The following is a 27,087-nucleotide window of genomic DNA, read 5'->3' on the forward strand; positions in this document are numbered from 1 at the left end:
CCGTTTTTACCACAGGAATCAACATGTTTACAGCCTGGTTCAAAAAACGAGATGTATCTGAGAAGTTGACGGCCCCTTCTCCTCACACTGTGGGGGGGGTGAATTTTTTTATAACTCATCGGATTTTATTCTATTAAGGAAAACGACTATGCCCATATTTGGTTGTGTCAGATTTGATTGACAGCTCTGCGCGCTGCATCTGTCTGTCAGGTCAGCAGGTCAGCAGGCTAACAGCTTGATCCGTCTGATTTCTCCTCTTTTTTACATCGTTTGGAGAGTTTGTTTAACACATATCTGACAACATACATGGCTTGCTGTGCGGTTAACAGACCATCCAAGAAGTTGATGCTTCAGTTTTTTTCGGTAAGTGATATAGTAGTGTTATATTTACTGCATACTCATGTGTCGGTATTTATATTTACGGACCTAGCTTGTTTAGCGTTAGCTTGTAAACCAGTCGGCTAACTGTGTAGCTCATTATTTACATTATTTACGGTCAATGGTTTAGAAATGTTTGTTGTTAAGATGTTGTTGTTGAAAATAATGAGTTTGTGTGATGTTAGAAGCTAAAGGTTCATCTCGGTAGTTAACAGCAGACTGTAAATATGGTTATCTGACGTTATGATGAATGTTATACTCCACCTAAATGTGGACATTAAAAAACAAACTTTGTGTAGTAATTATCCGTCAGTAACATAAACTGAACTGAACCTAATGTGCTGTGTAGGTTATAGAGGATGACATTAAAGTTACATGGTTGATGTAGTGTCTTAAGATTTGAGCAAACTGTTAACAAATAAAAAAAACTTCACTTTGTAAGAGCATCTGTAACCATTAAGAACTATATTAATAATCATATTAATTTTCACTGAACTCATACACAGAATATAGCAGTAGAAATATAAAATATAAATAACATATGGAATGAAAATAAGATATAAAGCACATAGATATAAAGTATAAGAAATAGTTTGAAGAATACAGCCATGTACTGAGCTCATGTTAATAATAAATGAGTTACTGTATGTTCTGTACTAAAGCACAGAGAGTTGGGACCTGTTAATGATTTAAATAATTCAGGTTATATTTGTTTCATGTTAAGATGAAGTACTATCCACAATAAACTGCTTAATTTTTCCTCACAAAATCTGAGACAATTTGATGTGGAATATCATTGTGTGAGTGAGAGAGCTGAAAACAGCATGATTACAATAATGTTTGTCTTCTTAACTTTGAATAGATGTTGATTACCTGAATACTGTACCTTTGTTGTCTGGGTAGTACACTGTTGAATTTATAAATGTGCTCTTACACACAGATGAATACAGAAAAATAGATGAGAACAAAAAAAAAGATTTAATGAATAACTGATATTTTCTCTCTTTCTTTGTCATCCTGAAGACCTCTCACTAAAAGTCCATGTTCTCCTGGATCCATGTCACATGCTCGAGCTTCTTCTGAATGACTTTTCAACAGTCAAAGTTCTGCTGAGAGAAGATGGCCAGCAGATAAGACAGCAGTACATGAAGGAGCTCCACAGGCTTCAGGAGGAGGAGGGTTTGCACCTTGGAAGACTGTATTCATGCTGTTCAAATAAAACTAGATCTCCTCCAAACAACTTGCAATCAAACTATTTTCTTCCCATTTTAAAACCCTTTGTCCAGTTTAGATGGGAGAAGTTGATATTATGTGATATTGATCAGGGAAGACTACATTTCTAAATCATTTTTAACTGTGTTTTTATTCACAAGTTATTGATCTTATTTACTCTCCATGTATCTTGATTTAAGAATGGGGCTGTGTTTAAGGGCAAATTTTTGCAATGACTCTGTTCCATCCCACTTTCAGAAATGAACTACATTAGTATTTATCAAAAGAGTAAGAAGTTGTGTAAAAGTAGACTTCCTTCCCTAAGCTTTTGAGTTGAGCATTAATCTGAAATGTATACTCATAAGTAGACATAAAGGAGTGCATTTATATAGAAATATTTATTTAATCTGAAAAACAACATTAAAAAAAGTCTGTTTTTACAGCAGAGATTAACATGTTTACAGCTTGGTACAAAACAAACAAATAGGTGTGATTAGCTCATGTCTCGATCGACACACACTGTACGGGGGGGGTGAATGTTTTGATGAAGGATAAGAGTTATTCACAATAAGGCGTGTAGCTGACCAGCTTGACAGGTGGGCGCGGTGTAACGGTTTGTCAAAAGGCTTAAAACCCGTCTCAGCTCTCAGCCTGTGGGTGTCATCACTCAGGCCATCCGGGGGAGACCTCCCTCACAGCGAGCTGTTGAAGAGAAGCAACCGAAGTCCACCCCAGAAGAACCAACAAATACAGATGTTGTTGAAGCTCAGGTTTCTTCCTCTGTCTCTGCAGCTCTCTGGGCACCTCGATGGACCAGTCACCAATAATCCACACTGTGTCTATAAGAGAAATACAAAGGTGTTCAATTAATGCCTCAGACAAGACAAAATGTACAGTTAACTACATGTGACAGCTCAGGGTGTTTTTTTGTTATGAGCCACATCTGCAGGAATAATATTGAACAAGGTAGCTGCAACTCATCATAATAGATGCCAGTCTTAAACAGTATTTTTTCTAATACTTAGTTTTTGTTGTGAAGCTGACACTGTTCACAGACTCCATGACTTCACGGGGTTCAATAGAAAACAAATGTCTTATAATAAATACTAAATCATTATTTTTCAATTGTCATGTTCACCTCATCGCTGTTGACATCAGTAAATATAAAACACAGACATTCCTCTTTGTCAGAACAGTAACATATGCTTTGTAATATTGATTTCTTCTGGATGTCTCATTTATTTACAGTTTGCTGTTGCCTAGCTGTTAGCTATGCTGTGAAGTGGACTGCTAACGTCGAGCTGAATGGGCGGAGTTAAGTCCCGCCGGTCCCGCCTTACTGCTGTTGCTAGGTTGATCCGAAGTTAGGTTGAGACTGCAAATCCAATATGGATGCGGCCGTCGATTGGACTCATTTTCTGCCTATGTCACAGACGGGTCAGGGTTCGTCCAGTAATATTTACAGTCTATGGTGATGACCCTTTATCTTCCTCTAGCATATGGTTTGCTTTTGTGGCTGTGAATAAAATGGCATCAAATATTCCTGGAATATTTATGAAATCTTGTGCAGACATTTGTGATCCCCAAAGAATGAACAATAATCACTTTGGAGATCTGGGATAAGTCTTTGAATTAGTTTAATGACAACACAGCTAAACTTCACCATGCTAACATGCTAGGCTAAGATTGTAAACACAGTAGACATTATACCTTTTAAATAGCATCATGTCAGCTTATATTCTTAGCGTGTTAGCATGGTATTGTTAGTGTTTAGCTGATGCCCATACAGCCGTGCAGAGCTGCTAGCCTAGCTTGTTCAGCATTTTTCTAACTGAAACCACAGAATAAAAATCAGTGTTCAAAGTTTTGTTTGCCTTCTTGTTGGCCTCCTTAAGCTTTACGTTTCTGAGCCATTCGGGACATCTTAAAGCTAAGACACCATCCATTGTTCATTGCGTCATTTTACTCCAAAGTTTTGCAATTTTTGAGTTTATATGAATGTGAGCGCCGCTCCAACTATCTATTACACCGTTTACAAGAGCCCCTCCTTCTTCTGATCGTGTTCGCTTATCTTTATGGCTCATTTCCATGGACCTGCCAAGGCAATAAAACATCGCTTGATGCTATCGTGAAGTTCAGATGAAACACGTCACGCAACAGGAGCCAAATGACATCAAAGCGAGACGAGGAAACTGCGGAAACTGCAGTATAATATATAAGCTTTGTCTTTCAGGGAATGATTCGTAGCTAATCCTGCAAACATAATCTAGGGGGAGAAATGATCAAATCTATGCAATGAATGAAATCATTTCAGTCAACATGATGACACAGGGCTGGGTTATCTTAAAAGAGACGATAAAATGTCAAACACCAGGAAATACTCGGCAAGGTGATACACCAAACTGATAAAGGGACACAAAGGCCCGGTTATTAGCTACCAGAACAGCAACAGGACACAATTATGTGTCACTCCCTGCCTCGGATGTTTAGCAAAGAAGAGACATGTTTGAAATAGTTAAAGCGTTAAGTAGTGAATCAGTTTGTTGAATTTGTGAACTTTATTAGCCGCCTAGAAATAATTAACTTCTGTTTGAATTGTGTACCCTCTCAAAGCTTTTCTCTCACACCCTTCCCTTTTTCGACTTTAACCAAATCAAATGAAAATGAGAGGAGTTGTCTGTTTACGTTGCGCTTACAAATTGTCAAGGTGAAGTTTTATTGGATGGTAAATGGAACTGAGCAAAGTTAGAAGCTAGTAAAAGTGAAACATTTCTCAGCTTGAAACGTCAGAAACACTAATTTTTGCTCATGATGATGTTGTGGAATAGTACAAGTTTTACCTCAAGTATTTGTTAAACGTCAATATAGAAACTTAAACATCATGCTGGAACATTCTTTTCTGCTGACCTCAGTCCTTCCTACAGTCCTGTAAAGCTTCTTATCAGACAATGTGTAATCAAACGTGCTTCAGTCGCAATATCTTCATCAAGATATTATTTCCAAGGGGGCAAAAGAAATATCAAAGAAGCAAAACAAAATTCTTGACTTTAAGTAAAAACTCAGGTCGTGTTTGGTGAGGGGGATCATGTGGTTCTGGTTTATTTGTACATGAATGACTTTATCTTAGCGTATCTTTTTTTTATAACGATTTCTTCCTCAGGGTTATCGAAGCTCGGTCGAGAGTGAAATGTAAAATATGAAGGAGAAACTGATGACTTTCTGTTTTCATCTAAATGCACTGTACAAATGCCTACCTGTATTTTATGACAAATAAAAAGACCATGTAATGTTTGTAGAATATATAAATGTAAATTATAAGCATTAAATATGAATAACAGAAGCAGCTGCCCCAACAAAGCTTTAGATTATAATGTGACTGACGCCTAATATTGTAACAGTTAATAATGTAACTGTGATTCATCACAAAGTGACGATGTTTCTGTGTTCTCTACCTGTTTACGTTCAGAGTTTGTGTTCATCTACACTGTAAAAACCATAGACTGTAAATATTAATGGATGAAGCCTGAGTGACGTCAGCCATCTGTTACTGCAGGGTGCTCTGGAGGCTCATCAGCAGTTTCCATGTTGGAAATCCTGTCTCAACCTAACTTTCAGTCAACCCATGCCAATCCTGCCCATGAGGATCATAACTAATCAGACATATTTACCAGGCTGTAAACTTTGTAATTTCTACTGTAAAAACTGGCTTTTTTTTTGAATGGGTGTGTATGTGACTTTCGGTGTTCCTGGAGCCAGCCTCAAGTGGACACTTGATGAACTGCAGGATTTTTTGCACTTCCGCATTGGCTTTATTTTTCAACACCGGAGGTTGCTGCTTGGTAAAAACTAAAAAAACAGTGACTCTTGTATGACATAGTAATATGACTTCAGACTTTTACTTTTAAGTTGTTTGACTTGAATTTGATTTTTTGCAGATATTTTTTTTAAACCAATTTTGTAATAAAAAGAAAGGGAAACACATGCAGGACAATCAGCTCTGTGAACATGCATCTGAACAATACTGTTCTAAAGATGGGATCAAATGTGGCGTTATTATATCAGTGTAATATGGTTCAGTTCAAAGTAGGGGTTGCAAAGTAGTCGAAGTAGTCGACTAGTCGTCTTTACAGCTGTGTGATGACACTTAATGCCAGATGTGGACTAATCGCTTATTAGGATAGAAAACCTCAAACTGTGAACGAGCAGAACTGTGACAGTGAGTAGGGAAAAACAAAATGTTTACCTCAGTTTTTGTCTTTCCTAAATGTGACCTTTTTTTCTTTGCACTCACATATATGGGAGCTGTAGCTCACGTGTTATTGTTGCACGCTTTATTGTAGCTGTTGCACCCTGCTGTTTCTTCAAGTGTTAGCTCTCTGATTTCAGCAACATGTGCAAGTTTTGCCCAAAAAAATGTTGCTGGTTGCAAAGCATGCCCTTCTTTTATTAATAACCTGCAGCCCCTAGTACAGAACATAGCCCTAATAGACATTAATAAGTACTGAAGAGTTCATTGTGTTTGTCAAAGCTTTCTGTTTTACATATCAGATACATAACACTTGTCTGCTGCCTCACTTTTTACCGTTGGACTGAACACCTGAACATTTTTTTTTTTTTCTGCCCAGCTCTGTGTGACGCCTCACAGTTATCAGCATCATTGTTATGGAGGGCTGGCAGGTATATAAAGGGACACACAGATAAGGAACCACGGAAACAGCTGAAGCCCACGATGGAGAAGTCAAGGATGCTGCTGCTGTGTGTGTGTTTGACCTTCATGTCTCTGAGCTGCACCCAGGTAAGGAGCACACTGCTGGTTAAAAACATCTCAGCCTCTCTGATTGGTGGACGCCGGTTACACAACTGATTGACTTTCAACAAACAGCGCGGCAATCCCTTTGTTTTTTTCTGCCTTAAGCGTGGTTACAGTCAAATGAGTGAGAAGTCAAGGACACATTTACATGAATTTTACAATTCAGGCAAATGGGTGAATGGAAAAATGGGACTTGTATTCTTGATACAGCTAGACTGTATACCTTTCTCTGTTTTGATTTTATTTGTTGACGGTTTGTGTAAAAAAGTTTTTAAAAAAAGAAGCAATTTTTTTTAAATAAGTGTGCAATGGACTAAAGAATCCATAGTAAAAAAAATTTTTTTTTTCAAAATAATATGTTAAATTAAACCCTAAACTTTCGGAAAACCAGTCACAGAATTTAATGCTTTAATCCTTGTTGTCATGACGGTTAGTCGAGGAGTTTAATGAACACCTTGTACCTTTACTTTCTGTTAAAAAATGTTGTCAAACTTAATTATTATTACTTTGGTTGTAGCACAGACAGGAGCCTCTCTGTGTGGACTTTGCATGTTCTCCCTGTGAGTGCACGGGTCCGACCCCCTACTCCCACCCCCCTTTGTCCAAAGACATGCTCGTCAGGTTCCTCTGTGACTCTAAATTGCCTGTAGGTGTGAATGTGAATGTGGCTGGTTGTCTGTCTCGATATGTCAGCCCTGTGATTGACTGGTGAACAGTCCAGGGTGTACCCCGCCTCTCGACCAATGACAGCTGGAATCAGCTGCAGCCCCCTGCGACCCAGAACTGGTATAAATGTTGGATGGATGTATGATTGTAACTCCTCCACTTCTTTACTTCCACAGAACTTAATACAACAGAACAAAATGTATTTTCAAGCACTCAACAGATCTGCGTGATGCTGGAGGAAGCTGCTTTATTATCGGCCTCGAGATAACTCACATTTCCAGATTGATAGATATGACCTATAAGGAAAACATAAAGCTAGCGGGGAGATAAACCCCCCCCCCCCCCAAAAAAAAGAAAGAGATGCAGATCTGCCGTGTGCAGTCAGAGGAAATAAAGGACAAACATGTACTGAAAGCTTCTACCGACCTCAGCAGTATGCAAAGCAGGATTAATCCTTCATGCCTCTCTTCTGGATCAGCAAATGCTTGACCTTTGCATGTTGTGGCTGCAGAAGGTTTGTCACCTACATAGAGAGACACTGTGGCTTTATCTGCGGCATTGACTGATAGTAAAATACAGCAGGAAATGAAAACAGTAGGAGTCAGTGTTTAGGGATGGTTTCCTGAATCCGCCATTTTTTTAATGTAGTTTTAGATTCAAATGTAACATGTCTGATTTTTATCGGGTCAGTACACTGAGGGTGTATATTTTCCGACGTCTGGTATCTATCACCTGCTCAAAGTGTTTGCTTTAGTTTCCCAAGCTTAAAAGATACGTTTGAAAATAAGTTTGTGAAAAACTTCTGACGACTTCAGTGAAGTTTGAGTTTGAAAGCAGCGTCATATACCTTTAAAGGTCACCGCATGATATGTTGAGTCTCGATTATCTTCCCACGATCATGAAAACAAAGATAATCATGATAAGACGATTGCTGTGCAGCATGCCGTGTTGCGCTCGTTTTATACATGGGTTTTGTCATGTGTAGTAAATGTTTCAAATTGTCGCCAACAAGAGGATCTCACCACTACCTTTGTGTGTGTGTGTGTGTGTGTGTGTGTGTGTGTGTGTTCAGAAAGTTTAAATGTGCAGATTCTGTCAAATCATGATCTCAATATCAATCAAAATAATAATTTTCAAAGCAGCCCTGGTGTAAACTGATGTTTTTCTTCCACAGGCGCTAAACGCTACAGTGACAAGTAACAACACGGACTCATCCAGTACCACCCCACCTGCATCATCAACAACAACACAACTGTCCAACCACACCTCGACTCCCGTGACCTCCGACAGCAACAACATTGTAACCACCACGGCCTCCTCTCCCTCCACCTCAGCTCTGTCGACGGCCTCCGTTACACCCTCCACCTCTCGGCCTCCTCCGACTGAGACTAAAACTGCAACGACTTCGGCTACGACCACAAAAGGAGGGTCTGCCTCTATGACGGGCTCCTGCAGTCACTTGTTAGTGCCAGTTGTTTCCGTCCTCCTCTACTGTGCAGAGGGCTGAGAGGGCACAGATTCATCTTTTCAAAATCTCAACCTCTTTTTTTAATCCGCTGAAAAAATAGTGACAGTCACACTTTTTTTTTGTTATTAAGTGCTTTGTTTGCAATGAGCTTATTTCCACTTTTGATCAGAAAGGTTCCACAAGGTACCAATAAACAATGTACAACCACATGCTTCACATATCTAAACTATACTTCAATCACTAAGAGGGAAACAGAAACACAAGGATAAGATGTTTCTCAACAGGTTTTAAAGGATTAATTGTTTTTTTATTCAAAACACATTTTCCTAAATGTATTAGTGGAAAACTCAAGTGCAGAATGTAAAAAACAGATTAGAAACCTGGAGGGAGGTGTGAGAAGAACTGGATGAATCCTGTATAAAGTTAACTTCTTACAACAACTGATAAGAACGGTGGAGTTCATGCTGCCACCCTATTTGCACTTTTAGTTTTGAAAAAATGAAGGGTCATTCAAATGCATGTCATGTTTTTTGTTTTGTGTCTTCTGTTTTCCATCGGGTGATCTCTGCATACTGACTGGTCCAACATGATTTGAGAAATAATAATGAGCAGGTTTCATAAAAAACAAATTGTGCAAAACTAAAAATTAAATGGTTTGGGAAAATGTTGTCTATATGTTGTCGTGTAACTTCATTGCCTTTTGGAGACTTAACAGTCGATTTAAAGGCTTTATATTCAAACTTAAATGTAGAAATCAAGTATATCCTCTGAAAATAACTCTCTGAGTCATGACTGTCTACAATGGGTGTAACACCCGAGTCCCACTGTCTGTGATGTTTTCAGAGTTTTCAGAGTCCTATCTTCAGTTTGTTTACATCGCCAGGACGGCCGGCTGACTCCTCCCCTCGTGTATAAAAGTTGTTTAATTGAGGGACTAGAGAAAAGAAGAATAACATACTGTACTCACTGCTTAACTGTGTTTCTAGATCACGCTCATTTCAGGTAAATTTACATGCAGTGTGAAGATACGAGCGTAATAAAGATCGCTAGCATTAGCATGCTAACACAACAATGCACCGCAAGTTGTTTTGGTTTCATGCTGGTGCTCAAGGGCGACATCTGCTGGATCAAAAAATCACATATAAAGCCTTTAAAGGAAGAATGTGCGACTTTTTGATCCAGTAGATGTCACCAATGAGCACCAGCATGAAACCAAAACCGCTGTTTGGAGACACCTCCACCTCTCCGGCTACCAGACCAATTTCCAGATATGGTCCGCACCGGGATTTGAACGTGCCACCCACCAGTTCCCAACCCAAGTCCCTACAGACTGAGCTACCACTGCCCCTTTTAGCTTTAAATTGTGTAACTGCGACATTTAAGCACGAGAGGGTTGTTCATATGCAGTTATTATTTATTATTCAATTAAATTTGACCTGAGAGAAACGACACAGTTTGATATCAAGGGCTGCTTTAAAGAGAACCACCTGACTGTGCAAGTAGCAGCAGAGACCATTTCTCTTAAACCTTCTTGATAGATGTGTGTGAGGTTTTGCATCTGTGAGCCATAGCTGCTGGGGTGGAGACTGATGGAAGGCGGCCCGGATGGAAATAAGCATCAGGTGAATAATCAGAGCGCCTTATAAAAGACAAGTCCCCGGGATACACACCTTTTACACATCTGAGACGTTCGCCTAAGATACACCTGAGTACGAGCAGGAGAATAACAAAGATTGTCTAATCTTTTAAACAAAAACAACAACAACAAAAAACTCTGAGGTTTAAAGAAGTTATTTCCAGCTGGTTGTCTGTCTTCAAAGAGGAGAAGATCTCTCATCAAATATGAAGTACCTGGTCCTGGGGATGACCTCGCTGGCTCTGCTGGGATTTGTCTGCGCCAAGGTAAAAAAAGAAAATATATCTTCACAAGCCTTAAAACATAGAAAGAAGAGGGAGATATGCTTTAAACTTTTAAATATTGAGCTTCACTCTTAAAAGTAAAACAATAAAAAAAGGCCACATTTCTACAGCAAAGGCTCTTATACTGTTAATAAACGAAATAAACAGTAAGACTTGATCCCTGCGCGTCTACTTTACTTTTTAATTTATTTATTACTGTGTCTGATAAAAATGGCTTAAATTAAGCCATAAGCTTGAATACGGCACGGTACAGATGGCCAGTGTGATCGCGCCCTAAAGCTGTGGACGGACACAGACAGAGCAAACTGTGAGCCTAAACTGACCTCAAAGAGATAAGACCAGCAGGTGAATCTGTGTCTGTCGGGCAGAGAAAACTCTGACTCAGCGACTCCACAGCAATAGCCTTTCACACTGAACGGCACACAGTGCAGATTACATCGTCATTACAAATTTGAGGTTATTTATTTTGTATTTTAATGTCTATTTCTGCATTTCTGTTGGGTCTTTCTAATTTGATTGTATTTAATATCTTCATATTTAATCTTCTCTGTGATCAGTAATGGTTTGTTTTAGTGATTTTTAAACTTTCTTTTCCCTCTTTGTCTCGATGCTTTTGATGTCTTGTGTGAAGCACTTTGATTGGCCTTGTTGCTGAAATGTGCTAAAGAAATAAACTTGACTTGACGTTGAGATACACATCATTTTACAACATGTCTTCGTTTTCGTCCTTGTCATTTAAATCAATGCTTACGTTTAAACGTGCGTTCTTGGAGGTTTTTTGCTCACCATAAAATTGGCCTGAATGTAATATTATGGGGGAAAAAAATGAATTATTTTCAGTGGCATGTTATTGAATTAATCTGTAAATCTCATTTTACATTCTACAGCAGGAGTCAATGGAAGACAAACCAAACTCCAATGCTACCAACAATTCAACTTCGCCACATGACTCGGGATCAGGCTCAGGCTCGGGCATGTACACCGGCACTGGTGGCTCGGGCACGTCCAGTGGCACTGGTGGCTCGGGCACGTCCACTGGCACTGGTGGCTCGGGCACGTCCACCGGCACTAGTGGCTCGAGCTCAGGAAACGGACAGAGCCATGTCTTCACCTCTGTCACTCTGCTGTTTGGGTCGTTCCTACTTCAAGCACTTTGGAAATGAGCGCCCTCTATTGGCTCAGAACAGAAATTAGTCTTAAACTGCAGCCCTTTTTTAGATGTGTAGGCTATATCATATTAACTTGAGGTTAATGAGATGAAAATATATTTGAAATAATATTTAGGCTTATGGCTAGAGAGTCACTATGACAGTTTCTGTTTGTTTATTAACTCACAGGCAAAGATACATGTAATTCAGTTTGAGTAAAATATATTTGTTTGTATTTAAAGCTTTTTGGAAGGTGGTAGCCGACATCCTCACTGAGGTTTACACTATACACATATATAGGTTTATTTATTGTCCTGTGTGAGAAATTATATTATCTAATCACATATATTACACAAGCATCCTATAACATGAATGAATGTATGAATTATTAAGTCACATATGTCACACTATAATTGGATTGACCTTTAAAGCAACGATTATATGTGTACTAGATTGATTTTTGTTGTAAATTGGTACACTTGCACTTACTTGATGTAAAAAAACAAAACAGAATAAACTAAGCGTGGACAAAAAATGTATCAAATATAAATGAGTATTATTCAGTAACATATATTTTCTAAGTTGCACTTTCTTTTAAGTGTTAACAACAACAATCAGAATGTGGTTGTAAGAAATAAGACCTAGGCAGCCTTATGGAATCAGACTGTAAATAATAATGGACGCAGCGAACGCATCTGCTGTCACTCAACATTCCTGATGCTAAAATAACCGCTCTGAGCAGTGTAGAGTTGTATGGTGATGAGACAGGAAATGACAACATCAGAGACTTCAGAGAGCCACTACAACTCTGTTGGGAATTATGTTCAGCTTGAGAGAAATGTGACAGAAGTTGTTGTTGTAGTTGAATGACCTCTGTGACCTTTGGGCAGAATATCGAGTAGAGAAGTGAAGTGAAGCCAATGCGGAATTGCAAAATCCTGCAGTTCATCGAGTATCCACTTGAGGCTTGCTGCAGAAACACCAGAAATCCCATACACACCCATTCAAAAAAGTTGTTTTTTTACAGCAGAAATTAAATTGTGTAGCACCCGGTTCAAAAAACAAATAAGGTCTGATAAGCTCATGTGTTGATTGGTACACACTGTAAGGGGGATTTTTTTTATGACTCATCTGTTAATGATGTCATGAGGGATAAGTGATATTTACAATATGGCGCGTAGCTGACTTGATTGACAAGTGGGTGCTACATTGCATTTGTCAAGAGGCTTAAAACTCGCCTCAGCTTTCATGTGTTGCCTAATGATGATGTGAGAAGTGGGTAGATTGTTACAGTTTATAAAAGAGGGAGGCTCCGCACACTTGTTTGTTACTGGAGTAAGAAATAATAGACTTAATACTGAGCCAACACCCCGTCATTAGACTTCTGTCTGTCATGTTTTAATCCATCTTTATCTATGGATGTATTTGTACACCATCTTCAGTTAACTCTCAAAGAATGGATGTCTATTCTCTCACCAGCGCATAAAGAAGTTTACAACTAATACCTCATTTTCATATGATGCGTTTTATATCCTGTTGGGTCAAAGACAGAAGAAAAAGAAAGAGTTTGAAAGCACGATGACCCTAGAGTTAAGATATTGTTGAAAAAGATTAAATTAATGATTTACAAAAAGTGTCATTCCATCTCTGTGCTTTTTTTCCCAGTGGGGGTGGTCGACAGTTGTTATCATTAACTTAGCATTAGCTTAGTTTGCAGAGTAAAACAGATGCAAGGAACGTGATAAACAAAGAAAAGAAAATGGTCAAGCCTCCTTCAAAAACAAAAATGTGCTTAAGCTTTTCATTAACGTTGTGTCCTAGCCAAACTGGGGTTGTCCTTTCATAGTGTGCAGACAACTATGCTTTGAAAGACCGGATCTATTAGGGCAGGTGAGTCATAAACTGAGTTGGGAGATGTGACAGAAACCCCCGCCCGCTCAGGATCTCAAAGAGTTTTCTGGGAATTGAATCTTAAGAATGACAATCATCATGCTATATCTCAACTGATCTGTCAAGCAAGAGGAAACATTAACGTGACTTGTTTCATAATCAGCTTGTCAATTATCCACAAAGGAGGAAATACATGCAGCTCCAGCAGAAGTAATTCATACAGAATTATTTAGATTAAAAATTAAACCAGGAGTTAACATCACAATGAGGAAATGGAATATTTTCCATCATTGTGCCATAAAAAGTTACAACATTTTAAAAATGACGTGAAATTAAAACAATAAGGGGTCTTCTAAAATACTCTGTATGTAATAAGAAGTCTTTGAGGAGCAAGCTTAAAGAGTACTATGATATTTTAATAATTGAGGCTTGATTGTAAATGATTTGTTTGATGAAAACATTGAGGAAGTTGATAGTTAATCGCTTTATTGCAGTATTGACTCTAATATTTTTAGTATCAGGAACTGTGTCAGTATAGATTGTACATGTTTATGAGTGCAATTTACAATGGCGGTCAAAAGAAATGGCTGAGAATAGAAAAATTATCCTTGCCACACACGCGACACACTTGCAGCTCCTTCCTGGATCCAGAGCCAGATTTATACTGTACGTCATAAACTCTCCCCTCCCTGAAACATGATGTTTCTGTATAAAAGTGGAGGGAAAAATGATCTGCTTAGTTTACCAGAGGAGACTGGAAGCAGACCAGGTCACAGTGGGAGAACTTTCCCCGCACTAGAAAACATATCTGGCAGATTTCTGGGACATTTTCATTTACATTTCTGCTGCATCTTTGTCTCCACTTGGCCTTCCATCAGGGACGATGATGGCTCGGGGATTTTACATATTGGCTTTGCTGGCTTTTGGACAGGTAACTACTTACAAATTCAGAATATTTAAAAAAAATGACTCTACAAGAAAATCTGTTAATATACTTGTTCAAACTCACACATTCCTAATTAAATAAAAAAATCAATCAATAGATAGACGGACAGTCTGTTGGTATCGTCATTGTGGATGAGTCAGTGCTGACTTGTGTCATTGTCCTGAAAAGGTCACTCAAGGTGTTCATGTAATTTAATATGTTGTATACACCCATCGAATGTGTCTTTTTTTTGGGTTGCTACAAACTTTTGATAGAAAACTTCTAAATGTATCTGTTGCGCCAATAGTTTGAACTCTGTTTTTTAAGTGGTTTAATTAAGGGAAAAAATTGCTTGAGTGCGGATACAAATGTATTAATTTTTTTTATCAAAAGGACAAGATAACACAATACTTTAAAATAAGTCAAAAACATGTTTTCTATATTTCAATGATAAGACTCAAAGATTTTTAGACTGATGGGAATTGGAAACGTCTGTATTGTTGGTGTCTACACAAAAGTTTTTGTTTGTAACACTGATTTAAATAATTTTTCATCTCGTTTCCCAATCAGGCTCTAGAAATGACTACTCATGTTGGTACTTCACCGGAAAAACTGACCAAAGCCTCTGATTCAAATAATGGATCACATAGTACTATGATCCCGCCTACAACAGCTTTCACACGGATTTCTACAGCTATGCCTATAACCATCACTAAAACTGTTTCTCCTCCAAACACCACAATCATTTTAACAACCAGCCCCACCCCCACTGCTGCCACCCAGACGAGTACCACTACCCTACTGACTAGCACCATGCCTGAAACTACTGCTCCAACGACCACTTCATCTGCAACCCCTTCCATTGCTACAAGTGGTACGACCTCCTCTATGCCGATAACTACATCCCCTCCGCCAAACAAGACTTCATCTGCAACCCCTTCCATTGCTACAGGTGTTACGACCTCCTCTATGCCGATGACTACATCCTCTTCCCCAACCAATGCTTCGTCTGCACCCCCTCCCAATATAACCTCCTCTACACCATTTCCTCCTACAAACTCTACAGCCAAGTCTACCACCCCAGACAGTGGAGGGTCAGGCGTCAGAGCTTCTCTGCTGTTTTCTGTCATGCCAGTGTTGCTCTACACTCTACTGCCACCGAGCAGTAACTGGTAAATTTTAACTTTTTGAAATTGTGTCTTCGGGTGAATGTTGAATAATAGTGAATGAAGGTGCACTCTAAAGATGGAACAGATTTAAGTTAAATTTAATGTGCACATTAATAAACTTCAGGTATTTGGAGGTCAATATAAAAAGTAATTCGAGCAGCACATACTTGGAATACTATACCCACAGAACTAATGAACATCACATCTCTGAAATCCTTTTCTAAATCTATAAAACAATTGCTATTAAACAATCAGACATGCTGCCATAATCTGGATTAATGTACTTTGTTTTTACTTGTAGTCTGTGCGCTTATGCTTCTTGTCTGTTCTTATACTGTATATGCTCCTTTTCTGTGCATGGTGCTTTTGTCTGTGTTTAAATGCTCATATATTTAAATGTGCTATATGTTACACATTTTTATTTTATGTCTGTGTGCTGCTCTATCAATTGCTTCCATGTGTATGTGTTATCTTTTAACTAACACTTGTGTTGTTTTATTTGTTATGCTTATGTGTTCTTGTGTCTATGTTTTTGTGTTGCATTTTCCTGTATGCTTTTTAATGTTTTCTTAAATGTCATCAACCTGCCAGGGACTGCAGATGAAAATTAGCCTGTATGGCTAAATCTGGCACATTTACATGTGGGACTTCGTTGCTCTTGTTAATTAATTTGCGTTGTCCCTTTTAAATAAAGAAATCTAAAAAAAAAATTGAATGTAGCTCTGTCAATGTCAAGCATGAATTCTTTGTAGGAGCAGAAATCCTATCTTCTCAAGTCAGTGTTTTAAAGTTATTTAAGACAAAAATATAGTTTTTTTTAAAATGGAAATTCTTATACTATCAATTTATAATATAGTACAATGTTCAATTATATATTCAATTTGTAGTATTTAAAAAAGGAGGAACAGTATTGTCGCAAAATGTGTAACTAATTAATAACATGAAGGGTGAAATGTTGTTTGTTCATACATGGTGTTTTGAAACTGAATAATGTATGACTCATCATCATGTGGTGAATACAAAGGTAATAAAAAACAAATAACTTAAACTGCACTCACAGAAAAACCCAACACAAGTTGCATATAAAGGATTTTTGAGGAAGTATACGCAAGGCGTGCATGAGTTTGTTAAACATTTATTTATATTAATCTTCAGATCGACAGATGGCCAGCAGAGCGTGTAGATAATCTCCTTTGAACTTGTTCTGTAGGAAAAAGAAGAAATTAACATGATTTGTAAATCAACAGGGATTTTCTCATTACATTTTATAATGTAAGGGGGGAAGAAACATATTATGTTATTTATTTCACAGTTTCATGAGAGTGACCCACCTGTAGAGTCGTGTAGAGAGACGTTCCTGTTAATTTATTGAAGGCAGCTCTGATACACAGCAGATCTTCCTCACAGTGAGACACCATAATCCCCTGCACTATAGGTGCCTGAAAAAATGAAATGGTTTGTTAAGAGTTTTTTTTTTCAACCTCAGAGTGAAACATGTCTGTTGGACAGTAGTTCACGCAGGTTTGCCTTTAAAGGTAGATTTTTTTAAACCACTCACATTTGCACATGAGATTTCCTAGTTGTTGGCAAAAAGCAAAGGGAGTTATTACCCATTTGAAACATTTCATAATGCTTGTCAGACATTTAAAGGACCAGTGTTTAGAATTGAGTGCCATCTAGTGGTAAAGTTGGATATTGGGATGAGATTTACATACAATCCACCTCTATTTACTTTACTTAGTAATTTCATTGCTGTGCCAGGAAAACAAGTCTTTCATAATTAGTAAACTATGTATATTAAACGTATATTTTTATTGTATGATATGTAAAGAATCAATTCAGCCATTCCTCAATCAGTCTTTTTTCAAGTTCCATAAATCATCAGAATAAAGGAAACATTTGATTACAGCATCTTACCTTCATAGTAGTTAGTCTTTTGGCGAGGTAGACGTAAGGGCCTTCAATGCACTGCACTGTTATTGCATAGGAAAACAAAAATCAGGGACTCATCAACATGCACAATGCATATTAAAAAAACTGTCACACAGTATCAAGAACAGTATTTACCTAAAATTGATAAACCCAGTTGCACATCTCCAGTGAAGCGTTTCTCCACAGCCTGATCCACCATCAGTCCGCTCTCCAGCTCCAGCCCCATCAGCACTGACAGCGAAGGACACATCGGACACATTTCAATTTCAGTGATCCCCACGAACACAAGGACAAATAGGCATAATAAACCATGTCAGAAAAATGTGTCACAGCCTCACCTTTTTCAAGATGGCTTAAATCTCTAGAAGTCAGTATGTCGATCCACGGCCCCGGATCAGCTTTTTTCGCATTCAGTGACGCAAAGAGAGTCTAGAGGAAAAAATAAAAACAATACTGTGACACTGACGGAGATTCTTAGAACAAAATGTCTTCTTTAAGAGTGAAGTGGTGTTCCTTCCTGCCTTTATACCAAGGCAACACAAATCAATGATGTAGAATGGCAAGAACATTTTAGGTGAAAAATGCATGTGTGCAAGAAAACATCTGAAGTACAGTTTAAACATTCTGCGGGCTGACTAAATGTTGTGAATCTACAGGATGTTCTCATGTTCAATTGTCTTTGGAAGATGCTTCCAGTCCACCTCCTCAAATTTCCTTCTAAACAGATTCAGATCTGGACAATCACAACCAAATATGGAGAAGTTTTGAAGTCCCCATGAAATGAAAAATACAATTTGCCTGTTTATAATCCAGCGCTCCTGTGTTAAATGTTCTTTTATCTGCTATTATCTGCACATAACTGTGTTGTTCTCTTCCTGTAGCATGTTTCAAATGTCTGTTGACACATCCTGCACTCAGGGACGACCAAATAAAGCTTTGCAGAAGAAGCTAACAATCCAATAAAGTAAATCCCAATGTTATGTCCCGCCTTCTATCTTGTGATTGGTTCTGCTCCCTTTTAAGTTGGATATGCGTCACGACTCGGCAGTCAGATAGTCGCGCATTTCCGTTTTAAGGGGACTTTTTAAGGGGCTGTCGATGCATAAACTACCAAGATGGCTACCTCTGATGTGAAATGTTCTGAATCTGCTTTTGAATCATTGTTTAAGTACTTAAGAGTAATCTGTGTTTTTTACAATCATAGCTAATGTCGGCTGATGAAACATGTCATGCTGTGTATTGAAGCAAAAAAAAGGATTAGGAAAATTAAAATACCTCGACATCTCTTCGAACCACACCAGCAACTTCTTCTTTCTGTTAGGAGGCAGGAGAAGGACAACACTTAAGACTTAAAAACATTTTCTGATATAGTTCTGCCTTTGACAGGGCAAATAACATATCACAGTTTAGGATTTTTGGGTTGGCACCTGGGGTGGCCAATCAGATTTCTAGAGGGGGGCCCATGCCACCCCTCTGGACACGCCCCTGCTTGCTACACAAACAAGGTTAAGATGATAGTAAAGGAACTAAATACTCAAATTACATTTAGGAGAGCCAAAACAAGCTTAGCAAAGTCTCCACTGGTTTCTCCTTTCAGTTCCTTCTCCAGGTCCTTCTTAAACACTAAATTGGAAGATAAACATGACAGACACATGAGTTTATGAATTGCATTTAAATGTCCCCGACTATCAAGCAAAAAAACATTTCTGTGGCTCACATTGTTGGTATACAGCACTGATTTCTCGAAGGCGCTTGCCGGATCGTGTACAAAGAATCTCGAGCAGCGTTTCCTCATCAGTGCCTATACCCTGCAAAGAAACCAGCACACACATACAGTAAAGGACTAAAACTGTATGATAAAATCCCAGCAACTCCTGCAAGGATTCAGGCATGGGAACATAAAAAAACACTCACTTAAAGCACTATTAATATGTAAAGAAACACACAAACAACTACTTACAGCCATGGCCTGTTGCAGGCGATGAGCCTCGTACTGCAGAGGAGGCATCAGCAGCTCCAACAGTAAACTCTGCAGTTCTCCAGACAGAGCTTTCTTCACACCAGCTGACAGGTCCTGCAGAATAACATTAAACACTGAATGCATTTCATATCCTGCCATGCACATGCCATGGACATACAGAACACTTAAAGTTTAAAATGAAGAATCACGCCTATAAATAAAAAAATCTATTGTATTTGTTGTTACTGTGTTTGTTTGTCTCACTCTATCAAAGCACAGTATAGGCAGATGGGCTGTTTAACATCAAACTGATCCTGCTCGAGGTTGGGGGGGGTGGGGGGCAGTACCAGCAGGGGAGAACAGCGCCGTGTTTGTGCATGTCTATCTGTGTGTATGTGAAGCTCCCACTGTGCTGTGCTCTCTCTTGAGCTGCCGCAAAGCCCTGTGACAATTTTAATTCACCGACTCAGACACCAACATTGTGCCGCTGCAGAATCAATATGAAAATCTTAAGGCGTAATGACGGCAGAACTTCATTATCCTTGCGAAATTGCACTGTGAAAAAAGCTTATGCTATAATTTCTTGCTACACCTGTTGCATGCTAACTGTCTGGGGACACTTACTAATAATTAATAGCATACTCCATAATGGGGCTATATGCTTTAATAGCATTGTGGAAAAGCCATGAATATGTGTTCCAGTGAAGATCACATGATTTAAAGGAATAATTAGGGGGGGGTAATGGAAAATGAAAAACATCTTTTATTTAAAAAAAAAACACTTGTATGATTCCTGAGTATAAAGAGAGAGCAACTATCTGTTACTGTAAAGAGATTGTTGACTCTTTGATGACAAAATGGTGAAGAGGAGATAAGAGTTTGGTAGAATTTGTATTTCCAACATGAGGGGACAGAAAATCAACCCATTTGCCTGTTTTGTGATGTTGCTGATTTTAAATATCCCGACACAACCTCATACAAACTTTCAAAGAACATCTCTCCTCCCTCTCTAAACAAAGGTGTGTTCAACTCTTTGAGACCAGTTTCAATAATATTTGATCTGCAAACACGGAGAATCACTTGGAGAGCAAACACACACATTTGCAACATACAGTCATTACAACAACCTGTTCACATGAATATCATGTTTGAGTTTCTAAATGTCTCCAGCGGCAGAGGTGTGTAAGGTTGAGTTGATATATTAATCATCAGGTCAAGGTTTTTTTCAAGTTTTTTTTTTACCTTTTGTGTTATTTCTTCAAAGGTTTTGGCGATCTCTTGTCTCTGAGCGTTGTTCCGATTGGTTAAGATCCTCACCAGAGTGCCCTCGTCTGAGACATGGACACAATGTTAGGACACCAATTGTGAAACTGAATATTTGATAACAGGGCTGGGAATGATACTGAGAAACAGAGTAATGGTTTGTGTACAATGTTTGCCAATAACGCCCCCACCAGTCAAAAGCAGCAGAAGTATATACACCAACCTTTCTTCTCCAGAGCTGCCTGGATCTCGATGGCATCTCGGTCAGGATGGAAAATAGAAGAGGGTCGCACCGTTCCAAGGGTACCCCAACACATGTCCTGTTTGTAAATGGAGAGAATACATTTAGACAAACATTTAACATGGCGCAGAGAGCTTCACATATAGAGTCCACATCCTCTCTGTTTCTATAGGAAATGTGCACATTGGGTGTCAGGGAGCAGAGGGAGGTGTGAAACAAGAACATATCATGAAAGATGAGCAAAGATACAAAGCAGTTTTCATCACGTTTGAATGCAAAGAATGTCAAATATTCCACTCTTCTTCTGACACTAAAGGAAGGGAGGGTTGGACGAGTAAAAGGCCATCTTAAGAATCACATAAAAGTCCACCAGTCTGAAATTAAGCTTCAAATTGTGAATCAACTTCACTGTCTTTACTTTCAAATCTGAGCCGAATAAGCATGATTTCACAATGCAGCATTCCAGTTGGCCTGAAGTCGTCACATGCAGTGAGGTTTGTAGATAACATTAGAAGGCATGCAGATAACCAGAGAACACTAAGCAAAGCAGATTACTTTATCTGCAGGTACAGTATGGCATCTTGGTAAATAGAGTCATAATGAAACAGTGGAGAGACGACAGAGTGCGGGGAACGTCTACTCACATACGATCTGAAGTAGTCAGGGTCCATTGTTTTGTTTTAACTGAAAGAAAGGACATGACAAATGGGATAAATATGATATAGTTTCATTCACAGGCATGGAGAGAGTATGAAAGTAATTATATTTGAAGTGAATAGCAGGAAAGAGAAGCTACAGTTTGGATGAATCAATCGCTGGATTAGAATTTCAGTCATTAATCTTGTTGCTGAGTTAACAAAAACTTCTCTGTTATCTCTTAGAGACTAAAAATGCTCACACAGAATGACCCAAATGCAACATTTTTCTAGCTTTATTTGATTTCTCTTACCTGTAACAGAATGCTGGCTTCAGCTGTAGGAAGGTGTGGAGGTGTAGTGGAGCTTTTTTTTTTTTTTTACAACCCCTTTCATAATCAGCCCAGTGTCTCAGTCCGTCCCACCCTTTAATACAGCCACGCCTGCTGAAGTTCAATAAACTGACAGCTGACCAATCGCTGCTTTGACACACCATTGCCTTTGTAGTATCGCCATGACAACCCACTTCTGAACTACTCACATTCCTGCCAAAGAAAGAATCCAGACAATCAAGTTTTTTTATTTTTTACAGCTGATCCGGAAAGCGACCGCTGGATTTAGATTTTGTGGTTGATTGTAGAAAATATGAATGATCAAGTGTTTTCAGGTTTTCAAGATAGACCATTGTCTTTTTTTTTTTTTTTTTTACATATTTCCAGCAAGATGGAGCAGATATCTGATCAACAAGTCACATCTCTGTGAGTATCAGGCTGACTGGTTTTCAGGGTCAGAGTGGAGTGCTCATGCTCATGTATAACCTGATGGTGCTTTAGCCACTAAACCTGAAAATTAGATTGTGTCACGAGAGCTAACAAAAGGGCTTTTCAGCACCTGCGTTTGTGTCGGCAGTGATAACAATCTGATACTCAGGAAACCCTCATCCGCCCTTTTCCCTTCAGTCAGGAGAGTGAGAGAGAGAGAGAGAGACGCAGGCAGAGGTATCACATTCACTTTAAGATGACATAGGCACACATAAACAGGCCATTCAAACGATAGTGTTTTAATGAATAAATAATGCAGAGCTAAAAGAAATATGAGACCAGTGTGTTTAGTACAAACACAGCAGAACTACTGTACAGCAACAGGGCATTTTATGAAGACAATAGAGCCTATACAGTAAGGGCTTAGTGAGGAAATTTCCGCTGTCTGATGTGAAACGGATGTAAAAAGAAATTACGAGAAATTTCAGCCAAAACACAAATACTTAAAGGCTTTCTATGTGATTTTTCACTTAAATATAATAGAAATCAAGTATATCCAAGTATAACACCCGAGTCCCACTGTCTGTGATGTTTTCAGAGTTTTCAGAGTCCTATCTTCAGTTTGTTTACATTGCCAGGACGGCGGCTGACTCCTCCCCTCGTGTATAAAAGTTGTTTAATTGAGGGACTAGAGAAAAGAAGAATAACATACTGTACTCACTGCTTAACTGTGTTTCTAGATCACGCTCATTTCAGGTAAATTTACATGCAGTGTGAAGATACGAGCATAATAAAGATAGCTAGCATTAGCATGCTAACACAACAATGCAGCGCAAGTTGTTTTGGTTTGGTTTCATATAAAGCCTTTAAAGAGGCTAAAACAGCAGCTGAAATCAAAGCGCTGAAATGAGTTTAATGGGTGTTACCACTCAGTGTCCTTATAGGGGGGGATGGTAAAAAATAGAAAATCAGCCGACGCTAAACTGTTGAAGGTTTCCTGATTTGCTGATTTAAGACCAAGCTGTTGAACCAGCAGTCAAAGAGAAAGCGATGAAAGCAGTGACATTTTGAGTGAATGTGTAACCACCAAGATCAAAACTTTTAAATTCTATGTTTATTTTCAAAATCTGAAAGCATTTCAGTTGTTATTGATCTCTAGAGTGAGGGATGGAATTGTAACCGCAAGAGATAAAAGCAAAGTGTTATAATATGAGTGTTATAATAAGAGGAAAACAGTTAAAGCATCAATATGTAGGAATGTGATTTGGTGCACTTTTAGCGCCCTCTGAAGGTCTCAGGGTGCAACTGTGAGGCTACGCCTTGCCTTCAGGCAGTGTGCATTTTTCATCTATTTCAGCCCTGCTCAGAACAGGCGATTTCTGTGTCTGTACCTTTAAATGCAAATGAGCTGTGTTTGACCACGCCCCCTCTCTGGAAGGGGATGTGGCTCAGGCTTGCTCGCTCCATGCCCGATTGTTTATGGTGAGAAGGCAGACTCAGAGGGCAGAACAAACACTATAGCTGTGGGAGTGTCACCCACCCGGGGGGAGGGGTTACTGCCCTTTGTGATGTCATGAAGGGAAAATCTCCAAACGGCCAGTTTGAGCACACATTTTCGGAAAAGTGGAGCAGGCAAAAAACAGAGAGGAAGGACTTTTCTCATCATTGGAGTGTTTGTAGACAGACTAGGGACACATACTAGTGTTAGAAAAACATGGTGAAGTGTATTTTGCATAATATGTGACCTAAATTTGAATTCAAATTACCCCCCAAAAATCTGGATAAATGCTTCAAGTGAGTGAACAAGAAACAGAAACAGTTAAACATGAAAGACAAATATCAGCGATGAATGACAAATATATCTGCATGGTTTTATATTATGTTTTTTATTTATTTAACACTTTAAAACCACTCCCTATTACATGACATTTTTACATAATAATTTCTTTCGTATCAAATATTAACAGGCAACATTAAATTCTGTGTAACATGTGACTCATAACAAGAATACGTCAAGAAGTAGAAAGAGTAAAAGAGCACACACACACAACCCATTTTTATAATTGCAACATTTCCCTCTTAACATTAGTTCATACAGTACGGTACAAAGCAGACCTTTCAAATATATATTCTCTTGCACACTTCCCTTTCATGTGGCTTCAGAAGCATTTGTAATAACACATTTTTATTTAAAGGCATATTGTAGCCGCTTGCTGCTGCTCCACGATGTCCACAGGAAACGATAACTTGGTTTGCTTCAGTATAAAAATAAAGTGAGGAACGCACTCATGACTAAGGGCTTCTACAGTTGGGAGAATTTACATGAGCGGGGGAATCAAACAAAGAGAGTCATTATAGTTTGAATACCCAAATAGTGACAGTGATAACTCCAGATAAAGGTCAGAGTCAAATACAAAGCCCCAGTTACTACATACAAAATAAAAGGTTTATATACAGCAGTTCAATAACTAATACTTTCATTCTTGCTTTCAACCTCTTGTGGTGAACCCGGCCACTGACCCAGGTCAAGGCAATGACAGCTTCCTGATTTTTCAGACTTTGAGAAAATGGAATTAAAAAAAAAAAAAGTAAAAAACACTTTCAAGGCACTGAAATTATTTACATCAAAAGGCAGCGAAAGTGTTAGTCCCAGAGCCTTGAGGGAGTTTTATTTTGAAAAGCTAACGTGATGTGGATGAACTGCTGAGGGAAGCTTCGTCGTGGGGACAGAAACAAAAAGACGTTGATGTTCAGAGCAGGTTACAGCAGATCGATCTCCCACTGCTGGCTCGGCCTCTCCTCGCTCTCCGGCATGATCACCACATGGTCCTTGTCGTACGTTTTACCTCCTGGAGAAAAAGAAAAATGTGTCTTGTTGAAAAGTTTTCTTCACATGGTAACATTATAGTCTGTGGCGATTCTACAGTCTATTGGGGCCCGAGGCAAAAATTCTTTGGGGGGCGTTCCAACCAGCGTTCATCACCACCTGTGTTCCAACACTTACTCCTCTTCCTTTTTGTTACGCTTTCATTCGGTTTTCAAAACAACAATTCATGCTATTCTAGGCAGGGCAACGAGATTGAGTGCTGTCAGGTGGGGCCCCATTAGGGAGGTTCCTACTGTCATTGGAAAATTTGCACATTTTGAGCCACTGCTGTGGTGTAAAGTTTGTCAAACCCTTGAGGCCCCCCTTACCGGCCTGGGGCCCCCAAGCAGTTGCCTGCTTCGCCTGTGGACAATCAGCCCCTCTGGACTTATTGCTGAACTATCCATGAGTAAGTTAAGTGGTCAAATCAGCGCCAACTCCAACGACTTTAATGGTAAAATGTTAATTACCTGTTTGAGTATTTCATATTCTGTTGATGTATGATTCTAATGATCATGAGCTGCTGAATGAATGAAGCCTAAAAGCGATGAGGCTATTTAAAAAGGCTACAACTTCACTAGAAGTTTCACGTTCCTCGTTTCAGTGCAGGCCGCTGGCTGCTTCTTTGATATTGCCCTTCAAAATAAAACATCTAATCTCAGAGTAAAATGAAAATTCTATTCTGGCAAACTTAAAACTTTTATCTTGTTGATTTACAACTTGTTTCACTTTATTATGACTTTGAAGTGACCCTAATACTCTGTACATTTTTATCATTATTTTGAAATACCTTATTAGTCCCTACAGACCGAGCTTCTGCCGCCCCTAATTCAAAGCTTCTCAAATTTTTAGCTCAGCCAGTTTTATTTGTGAAACAAAACAACAATTAAACAAAATAATTAAACAAAAATGTAAGTTTAAGAATCATTCCCTCCCTTTATTTGGAAGAGGGGGTTCAAGGTAACTTTGATCATTTTTGCATTCATTTCAAGCTGGTGCCTCCATTTGTTCATGACAAGATACCATCAACACCCCCCCTCCAACCCTCCAACCCTCCAACCCTCCAACCCTCCAACCCTCCAACCCCAGCCTCTCTGAAGTGGAAAGATTTCAATGGTTGGGTTCATGAGTTATAATGTGTTTTGTTTGCAGATATGGCAGATTCCATAGAAATTAAATTTTCAGTGGTTAGTTAAAAAATTATCGTAATCTTTATTCTGCTTTTCTTTGTATTCAGAATATGTCTTGGTGTTTTTTACTTTCCCATTCTCCTTCTTCAATAAGCTAATGAGATCCGTGTAACTGCAGGAAATCCTCTGTCAGGTAACAGTTACACAATGTTTTCTTCCCCTACCTTTGACATCCAGGACCATGCCGGAGAAAGTCAGGCTGCTGATGAGGCCTCTCATCTTGGCTGTCCAGGTCTGGATGGGCTGCCGGGTCTCGGTCCACAAAACCACCTTGGATCCAGGCTCGACGTTGCCCATCACCTGGAGGCTCATGGTCTGGGACATCTACAGGGCACACATGTAGCACGTTGTTAATGTTCCCATGGATGAGTGGATTGAAAGTGTCAGATCTGGAAGTGCTTCCTACATTTCAAACTTCGAGTCAGTCACTACCTTGCTCTTGATGAAGCCGTCCTGATAGAACCAGATGTCCGTCATGCCCTCCACTTCTGGTGTCACCACCACTCGTCCTGATTTCATCTCCTCCACGCCGCCCTGGATGGACAGGAAGTGACCTCTCTCTTTGTTCTTGATGCGGAAAAAGTGTCGCTTCTGCAAGAGCAAAAAATACCCAACAACATTTACATTGTTACATTGTTGAAGATCAGAGAGTT

At 39.0% G+C, this 27,087-nt stretch overlaps 3 protein-coding genes and 1 long non-coding RNA gene across 4 annotated transcripts in view; 2 read left to right on the top strand and 2 right to left on the bottom strand.

Moving 5' to 3' along the window:
- Positions 1–9,766: 9,766 nt before the first annotated feature.
- On the top strand, positions 9,767–12,146 carry LOC136177165 (period circadian protein). Its single transcript, XM_065948517.1, has 2 exons — positions 9,767–10,436; positions 11,342–12,146. The coding sequence occupies exons 1-2, from the start codon at positions 10,377–10,379 to the stop codon at positions 11,615–11,617; spliced, it is 336 nt and encodes a 111-aa protein (XP_065804589.1). The 5' UTR covers positions 9,767–10,376; the 3' UTR covers positions 11,618–12,146.
- Positions 12,147–14,167: 2,021 nt separating this feature from the next.
- LOC109997828 (uncharacterized) lies at positions 14,168–16,692 on the top strand. The gene is made up of 2 exons (XR_010664792.1): positions 14,168–14,423; positions 14,988–16,692. It is a non-coding gene; the product is annotated as an uncharacterized lncRNA (long non-coding RNA).
- Positions 16,693–16,705: 13 nt separating this feature from the next.
- anxa14 (annexin A14) lies at positions 16,706–22,048 on the bottom strand. The gene is made up of 13 exons (XM_065948461.1): positions 21,932–22,048; positions 21,627–21,666; positions 20,965–21,061; positions 20,721–20,809; positions 19,479–19,592; positions 19,236–19,326; positions 19,062–19,141; positions 18,794–18,832; positions 17,857–17,947; positions 17,654–17,749; positions 17,504–17,559; positions 16,918–17,025; positions 16,706–16,790 (listed from the first exon to the last, which is right to left on the bottom strand). Exons 2-13 carry the CDS (start codon positions 21,651–21,653, stop codon positions 16,731–16,733), a joined length of 948 nt encoding a protein of 315 aa, XP_065804533.1. The 5' UTR covers positions 21,654–21,666; positions 21,932–22,048; the 3' UTR covers positions 16,706–16,730.
- A 2,200-nt stretch (positions 22,049–24,248) lies between these two features.
- The window catches only part of crybg2 (crystallin beta-gamma domain containing 2), a 52,744-nt gene continuing 49,905 nt past the window's right edge, over positions 24,249–27,087 (bottom strand). Inside the window, exons 22-24 of the mRNA XM_020652437.3 lie at positions 26,867–27,025; positions 26,599–26,758; positions 24,249–25,227 (exon numbers count right to left, since the gene is read on the bottom strand). Coding sequence (XP_020508093.2) covers positions 25,139–25,227; positions 26,599–26,758; positions 26,867–27,025 — 408 coding nt within the window. The 3' untranslated portion in view covers positions 24,249–25,138. The remainder of the gene's footprint in view (positions 25,228–26,598; positions 26,759–26,866; positions 27,026–27,087) is intronic.

Source organism: Labrus bergylta, chromosome 19, assembly GCF_963930695.1.
Source record: "Labrus bergylta chromosome 19, fLabBer1.1, whole genome shotgun sequence".
In the NCBI taxonomy this organism is placed as follows: domain Eukaryota; kingdom Metazoa; phylum Chordata; class Actinopteri; order Labriformes; family Labridae; genus Labrus; species Labrus bergylta.

Excerpts from the sequence above, each read along its gene's own strand:
- LOC136177165 (XM_065948517.1), top strand. The coding sequence starts at position 10,377 with ATGAAGTACCTGGTCCTGGGGATGACCTCGCTGGCTCTGCTGGGATTT. Across the intron at positions 10,437-11,341 it reads TGGGATTTGTCTGCGCCAAG|CAGGAGTCAATGGAAGACAA; the intron begins GTAAAAAAAGAA and ends TACATTCTACAG.
- anxa14 (XM_065948461.1), bottom strand. The coding sequence starts at position 21,653 with ATGGACCCTGACTACTTCAGATCGTAT. Across the intron at positions 18,833-19,061 it reads TTGTTTTGGCTCTCCTAAAT|AAAGAAGAAGTTGCTGGTGT; the intron begins GTAATTTGAGTA and ends GCCTCCTAACAG. Across the intron at positions 17,560-17,653 it reads ACTGGGTTTATCAATTTTAG|TGCAGTGCATTGAAGGCCCT; the intron begins GTAAATACTGTT and ends ATGCAATAACAG.